A 7441-nucleotide genomic window follows, 5' to 3' on the forward strand; every position below is an offset into this window, starting at 1 on the left:
AACACTATACACATCATTACACACTACAGCAAAACAATTGAAGACAATGCTCAATTTGTGAGAAGGTTCTTTGTTTCATAACTGCCAATGCATATTTAGAAACTTTACAATAATGGATCTTCTTAGATCTCTGCAGAGGATTGGGCATTTAGATTTGTGAGTTTCATATGAAGAGTATAAATCTATAGTAAATTCTGTACACTACTGTAACAACTCAATGCAAAAACAGAATCTATTGCACACAACAGTACTCTTGAAAACATGATCAGGGTGTGAAGTTTTTTAATTTATTTTATTTACACCACAATCACTGTGCGGCATCATGTCGCTGAGCTGCATCGGGCCACATCACCTCATCCATATCGCAGGCTATATTGTCTCTTGCCAGGCACCGCGGGAAAAACGCCCTGGAATGGCGGATCCATCCTTGGAAGTTCTCCACTGGGATGTCAACACACGCCAGCTCCATTGCCCTTAGGAGGTTCTCTCTAGTGTATGGTTGTCTGTCATAAACCTTCCATCTCCACGATGAGAAGAACTCCTCTATAGGGTTCAGGAAAGGGGAGTAGGGTGGCAGACAGACGTTTAAAAAGTGGTTACTGTTGGTGGTGAACCACTCTGATTTGGTTTGTTCTGTGGAAGTGTACATTGTCCCAAATGATGGATGGTGTTGTTGGCGGTCCAGGAGGATATCTTTTAGCTCCTCTAGGAAGGTTAGGAGACGTTGGGTGTTGTAAGACCCAAGGACAGCCTGCTGGTGGACAAGCCCCTCCAAACCCATGGCCGCACAAAGAGTAATATTACCCCCCCGTTGGCCAGGAACCTCAGTGATGGCTCTTTGCCTTCGTTTCTGCAGGTTGAAGCCAGCCTCATCCAGGAAGAGGTACTCATGAGGTCTGGCCATCGCGTCCAACTGTAATATCCTCTGTGAAAATGTGAAAGTGCACAGGTGTTCAGAACAGTCAGTCAGGTAGCATAGTATTGTCCAGAAGTAATGTAGGCCACTGAGCAACACAGTATGTTCACTAACTGTACTGTGAACATGGATGTATACTTACTTGCACATACTCGTAATGTAGGTCTTTGTGTCGTGCAGAGTTTCGCTCAAAGGGAACCCTATAGACTTGTTTCATCCGCATCTTTTGGCGCCGGAGAACTCGGTCTATTGTGGCCAAGCTGACATCATCAATGCCCTCAAAGTTCACATTATCGCAATGACTTTGTCTCTGATCTCCCGGAGTCTGATGAGGTTGTTCTCACGAACCATATCCACAATGAGGGTTTCTTGTGCCGCTGTAAATATGGCAACCCTCCCACCTCTATGTGGCATTCTTTCAACTCTAAAGAAAGAAACGTGTTGTCAATTGACATGTTTTACAATACAGTAACAACTGATTTGAAACTAATAGACTACTTTCACAGGCTTGTAAAATTGTATTGTGACAAAGAAAGCAATAGAGTACAATACCTGTTGTGTTGTGTGAATGCCCTGATAATGGTGGCCACGGTGAACCTACTCAGGTTTGGACGGACTCTTAGTCCTGCTTCAGCCATTGTCATGCCATGGACAATGACATGGTCAATGACTGTTGCTCGCATCTCGTCCGTAATGATGGTGCGAGGTTGTCTTGCTCTCCCTCCTGGACCTTCTCCTCTCCCTTGTTGGCCTCCTCCTCTTATTCCTTGGCCTGCTCCTCTTCCTCCCTGGCCTGCTCCCTGGCCTGCTCCTCTTCCTCCCTGGCCTGCTCCTCTTCCTCCCTGGCCTGCTCCCTGGCCTGCTCCTCTTCCTCCCTGGCCTGCTCCTCTTCCTCCTTGGCCTGCTCCTCTTCCTCCTTGGCCAGCTCTTCTCCCTCCTCTGACTCGATTACCTCTTCCCCTGACTCTGCCTTCATCCATTGTGTTTGTTTGAAATCTTCAGCAAACTGTGCACTCTGAACTTGCTTTTATACATGTGGTCACAGCATTAGCAACAGGTGTTTTCAATTTTGAATCGTTGTGTGTAATGAATGACGCCAGGTGTGTTCATTTTGTTCAAATATTGCTGACTGTGGCAAGCATTTTGCATCACATGAGCTTTCATTTGAGAATATGAGCAGAGTTCTTTTGCAACTTGTGTTTTAGCAAGGAAAAATGTTTTAAGATTTATGTGAACGGAGGATTGTGTTTTGTGAATTGTGTCTTCATGTGAAATGTGTTTATGATATTGGAAAATGATGGCTAGATTTAGTAAATGTGTTTAGACAACTGGTCATTTGGTTTAGAGGATTGGCTTTTGTGTTTTAGCATTTGAGAAAAACTGTAAAAGCAGAATAGTGGCTGTTCCAAGCAACAGTGAACTCAGGTGTTGTTCATTTCTAAGTGAGGCCACAGCCCACTGACAGAAAAGGCAGTAAAAATGTGATCTATTAATAAGTGATTTTATTGACAAACTACATATAGTCCCTTTAAGAAATACAGCCTTTTCTGAGCTTTCTCTGCCGCATGAGCACAGCTAATTATTTAGAAGCTGAACTCACTCACTTGTTCACTATAAAAGATTTTATTAAGAAAGTTGCTTTTTACTGTCATGGTTTAGCTTGAGAGGAGAAACTAAAACATCAGGTAACATTTTGATGTTTCTTTAGTGAAGAGGAGGATTTAGATGGTTGAATCAGAATCTGTAATGTCGGTGTTGACCACCGACATTAATCCTGGAACTTACTCATTCCTTCCGATAACAACACAAAAGATTGCCAGCAGCACAACAAATAAAGCTTAACAGAAGTCCCCCCACTATTTTCATGCTTACACTATTTAGAATTATTTTTCTCTGTCCCTTTTTTACATTGTTCCTCTTACAAACCAATCAGCTGACTCAGAGACTATAATTAGTGGTCCATGCTGCACGATCATTGGCTGGAGTAGAGAGTCTGATATTAGAACTATTGATATGTTCTCTTTGTAAAGATGAGGGATATCTGGGATTATAAGGTCAAAACTGACCTCTCCAACAGGGCCACGCCAAACTATGGCTGAACCCCTATATAAGACCATAGGCAGCCATTTCCAGCAAACAAGCTCAAACACTCAGGATCGCTTTCACACTTTTTGGATTGGACTTCACTGATGCACAATGTCTGCTGGTGTCCAAGTTGGAGCAAGATCCAACAGAAGAGATCGTCAAGACTTGCTAATATGTGCTAACATTCCAGACTGTGGCAGAAGTGGACTGAATCTGATGATGTTCATCTGAGACTGAGGAAGATATTCTTCTTTGGTGTTGATATATACAGTAGGTCATGATGAAAGATGATACTGCAGCAGGTGACAACAAAAGGCCTCTGCTAACAAGACGCGTCTTCAGCCACAATGGCGTTTATTACAGGTCAGTGTATACCAAGGGCGTCACTTTGTGTAGAAAAGTGATGGGGACATAGTGGCTCAGATTAGTGGTGTGAAGAGACACTTAGCTCGCGAGACAGTACAATACACGATATTAGGTTCACAAGAACGAGACAAAGATATCCTTCAACGTGTTTTAAAGATATCCTCAATGCAGAGCTATATGAGCAGGGAAAAGCAGGAAATTTTGATCTTTAAACACTTCATTTCCTGCATTCTGATGAAAGTTTCTGCACTAATTTATGGTGGAAACGTATTTATTTATGTAAAGGAAACACAAAATTCAGGTGGTACTTGACATTTCAAAATATATAAATATAACAGAATATAAGTCAGTGCAGATCTCAGACATTCTGTGCTGCTTTCAGATCTGTTTCAGAACTTTTCTCATGTAATATCATCCCTGCTGAGGCAAAACATCTGTAGGCATGATTTAGTCTTCCCTCCTCTTTTGTCATGTTCAAAGGGAGAGAACGGAAAATTTGGCCAAACAAATACTATCAAGAGTTGTTAAAGTTACCGATTGGTGCATGCTCGTGTTTGGGTCATTTTACAGTAGCTTCTTTTTTTTTAGCTTAAGTTACTTTTCTTGGACAATGCACATTTGTTTCTTCTATGTTTTGTTTGCATTGCATGTTATCTGAATGTGCAAATAAACCTTTTTAAAGGCCTTTTCATTTGTTACTAACTGCAAGCTATATTTCTGAACGTTTAACAAATTATGCTTTAAAAAGTGGTGGGGATAAAATCAGCAATTTCAAAAAGTGGTGGGGACATGTCCCCAGCGTCCCCAGTGTAAATCACCCCTACGGTCGATACAGACACAAAAGTCAGAATAAGTCTGTCACTCCTGGGAAGGCAAGAGAGAAATCATATGGCTGTGACAAGTGTGCTGAACAGGATAGTCCTGACTGTACATGTCGTATAATTCCTTGTTTTCACGAATTGACAAAAGAATCTTTGCAAGAGACAGACGAAGCTCTTCAAAGTCTTTATTGAACAACAGACTTGAGTTAGTCTGCAGTCGTTGATACAGGCAGTCAGATCTTTTATACACATAGTGTGATTAAACTGACCCGCCCCTGTCTTTCTGTCCATCACACCCTCTAGATCATTTATTAACCAACTTTGGACATTTGGACACAATGTTGCAATGATGCCAAGCTCATTGGAAGCAAAGCTCTCACCAATTGTCTCACCAAAGCGGTCAGTGCTTGGGAGCCCAAGTGGGCATGGTTGATAGATACTGGGAAAGCAAGTACCTTCCTGTCACTGCTGTTAGGCCACTTAGCCTAGATGATGAAGATGAGTGCTGTGAACTTGCTGAAGGAAGCCGGAGCGTTCGCAGTGACAGCAATCATACTGCATGAATACCAAGCCTGCAGATGTTGCTGGTGAACGACTTAACCTGTTGAAGTCACCCCATGCCAGACCTGTCCCTGAAAGAAAAACAAATCCTGTCCTGTCACTTGAAGAAAGTGGACCCGAGAGAGGCAGCCAAAGCCAGACAAGACACTGATGAAAACTAGCTTTCCCAACCCAGTTTGTGTTAGTTCCCACCCTACTGTGCTGTGATTGGCTAGTACTCATTGCTTTGACGTGCTCTTGTGATTGGATACTAGCTGTGAGAGCAATAGGATGATAGAGATCCTTGGTGCTCCCTCGCCTGTGACCTCTTGCAGTTGGTTTTTATTACAAAATAGGAATTAGTTTATTTACCATACAGACACTAACACTTCTGAGGATCATACATTAAGATAATAAGCATAGCCTTTTCCCGAGATTAAATAAATGTTACTTTACTGAAATGCTTTTATTATCTTATGCAGTTCTGCAAGATTAAGGTTTTATAATGATTACACTAATAGCAGCTTACATTAATATCTGTAGATTTGTATTGAGATCTTTATCGCACGCATCATTGTTTCATGTCTGATGCACTTAACTGGTTGGTCTTTGCTTTTAAATGCATTTACTTTAACTATCCTTTTTACTTAAAACAGCATTTCGTTCCAGTTAGATCAACACTGAACACCTTTTTCTTACTGTGCCTAGAATTTGTAATGAAATTTGGAGACATATTTCTAAGTTTTAAGGACTGGAATAATTTGCTCACTCAGAATGATGGCTTCTTGTCATGAGTTTGTTTTGTGTCATTTCGATTGGTTGTTTCATTTATTATCTTAATTATTATTTATGTTTTTTTTTTTTTGTTTAAATGTCTGTTCATTTCCATGCTTGTGTGTCTGAGGACCCTCTTGCAAACAAGATGGTGCATCTCAGGGGGTTTATCCTCAAATCAAATCAGCACCCTTTGCTTTATCTACAAAGGATGAACATATACCTCTTATTTAGGGACGCACAGCTTGTTGTGGTAATCTGAAGATCACAAGGCAGACACAGATGGAACTTGGTGTGTTGGTTGTCTGAAAAAGTTACACATTGTTTTGTCTGAGATTAGAAGAAGTTTTATTATTGTACATAATTGAACCAAAGTAGATTTTATGTGTCTTTTTTGACACTGATTAACAGGAAAAGTGAAAACAGATCTCACAAAGTGATCTTGATAAATTGCACATGTAGAATGCTGGTCCAATCAGGTTCCAGTTAGCACCAGGCGTAGCTCATTTATGCTTCTCTATAGACCAGGCAAACACTCAGGCTGCAACACAATGCCCCCTCATCTATGTGGGGAGTTCTTTTGAGCTGCTTTTGTTTCTGTTATTTGTATGCCTAGGTTTCCGTATGAGGCTGAGAGAGTTACCAATTGTTTCATCTTGACTGTAGAAGATAGTGGCCCTCCCCCTAACTAGTTCTTACCCCCTTTTTATATTTTTGGCTGAAGCTCCTCCAGACATTGTTTTATGTTTTTGTAAACATAATTGATCCCATACATTGTTTTTAGTATGCTAAGGTCTTAACTATTCATAACCTTGGAAACCTTCACTTCCTGGGTATTGTATGGGTTAAAATAACTGTCGGTTGCATCCATCTTTTTAATAATCACTGGTTTAAGCTAAAAATCAGCCGTTGTCTGGATTGAAGGCAGTCAGCCAGAATAATTTGCAGTGTAGAACATAAATTACTCATTAGTCAAACTAATCAGCACAATAGCTTCAATGTCATGAGAGATCAACATCACCTAGCAAAGCTTAACATCATGAAACAAAGTTTCAGAAACCACCATGGAGAGTTGAGCAGAGCAGGTCACAAAGTGGCTACTAAAATTATTACAAGCAATCATTTGACATTGAGTGAAGACAGTAATGTTAATGGCAGACGATCCACCGTCATTTTCAGAGGGTTAAAAGTAGCCCAAGTAAACACCAATAATTTAAATTTTAAGATCAGGGCAATCAATGAGGCACCAATTAAATATAGCTGCTCTGCAGTCTGGAGGTGCGACAGCAGATCCTCCATCTCTTTCAAGATGGCACCAGAATAAACAGGCGGTGGCTGGGGTTGGTACTGCTGTTAGGCCAATCAGAGACATATTTGGATCAACTATCAGTTATTCCACACCAGCACATGTTTTGGGCAAGTCAGTGTGTTGAAGACGTATCGACTTACTCTGGGGGCTCATTCCCCACTCATGTGGAAAAGTAATGCAGTGGAGGGATAGTCTCTTGAATCAGAGAACCCAGGTTACAATGTAACCAGACAGGTAAGCAGCCCAAACCGCAAGAAGAGCAGGAAATCAAAAATCATCATAGCAGGCAAACGGAATGATTAGGTGACTAACTTGATTTGCAGCGACCCTTCCTCAAACATGTCAGGAAAACCCTGCACAGCACAACCACTGTCAGACCTCCTCACTGCTGTTTGACTCATTTTATTCAGGTGTCTCCTTTTAATCTGTCACCCATCTGTAAGTGACAACTACTTGTGTGTCCTGTCAGTGTAAGCCTGAACAGTAATCAAAATAGGCATTCATACATCATCAGCATCATATACTCTCTATTAGTCACATTATGGCATTACTTTTCTTATTTTAACTATTGTTTCTGATCTAGCCAGACAGTCAGTTACACAAGTGGAAAAAAGGAGCACTTTATTGGTT

The 7441-nt window shown here is 41.1% G+C and overlaps 1 protein-coding gene across 2 annotated transcripts; it reads right to left on the reverse strand.

Annotated features, from left to right (window-relative positions):
- Positions 1-278: 278 nt before the first annotated feature.
- On the reverse strand, positions 279-1206 carry LOC119900112. 2 transcript variants are annotated; one of them, XM_038714872.1, is made up of 2 exons: positions 1069-1206; positions 279-925 (listed from the first exon to the last, which is right to left on the reverse strand). In XM_038714872.1, the coding sequence occupies exon 2, from the start codon at positions 902-904 to the stop codon at positions 308-310; it is 597 nt and encodes a 198-aa protein (XP_038570800.1). In that variant the 5' UTR covers positions 905-925; positions 1069-1206; the 3' UTR covers positions 279-307. The 2 variants fall into 2 exon arrangements, with proteins under 2 accessions (XP_038570800.1, XP_038570799.1); XM_038714871.1 differs by having other exon boundaries at positions 1059-1206.
- Positions 1207-7441: the final 6235 nt, after the last annotated feature.

Source organism: Micropterus salmoides, unplaced genomic scaffold, assembly GCF_014851395.1.
Source record: "Micropterus salmoides isolate LMB-PRFRI ecotype aquatic unplaced genomic scaffold, ASM1485139v1 Ms_hic_scaffold_1250, whole genome shotgun sequence".
NCBI lineage: Eukaryota > Metazoa > Chordata > Actinopteri > Centrarchiformes > Centrarchidae > Micropterus > Micropterus salmoides.

Coding starts and splice junctions, on each gene's coding strand:
- LOC119900112 (XM_038714871.1), bottom strand. CDS start 1,139: ATGCGGATGAAACAAGTCTATAGGGTTCCCTTTGAGCGAAACTCTGCA. Junction 926..1,058: donor TACATTACGAGTATGTGCAA/GTAAGTATACAT, acceptor ACATTTTCACAG/AGGATATTACAGTTGGACGC.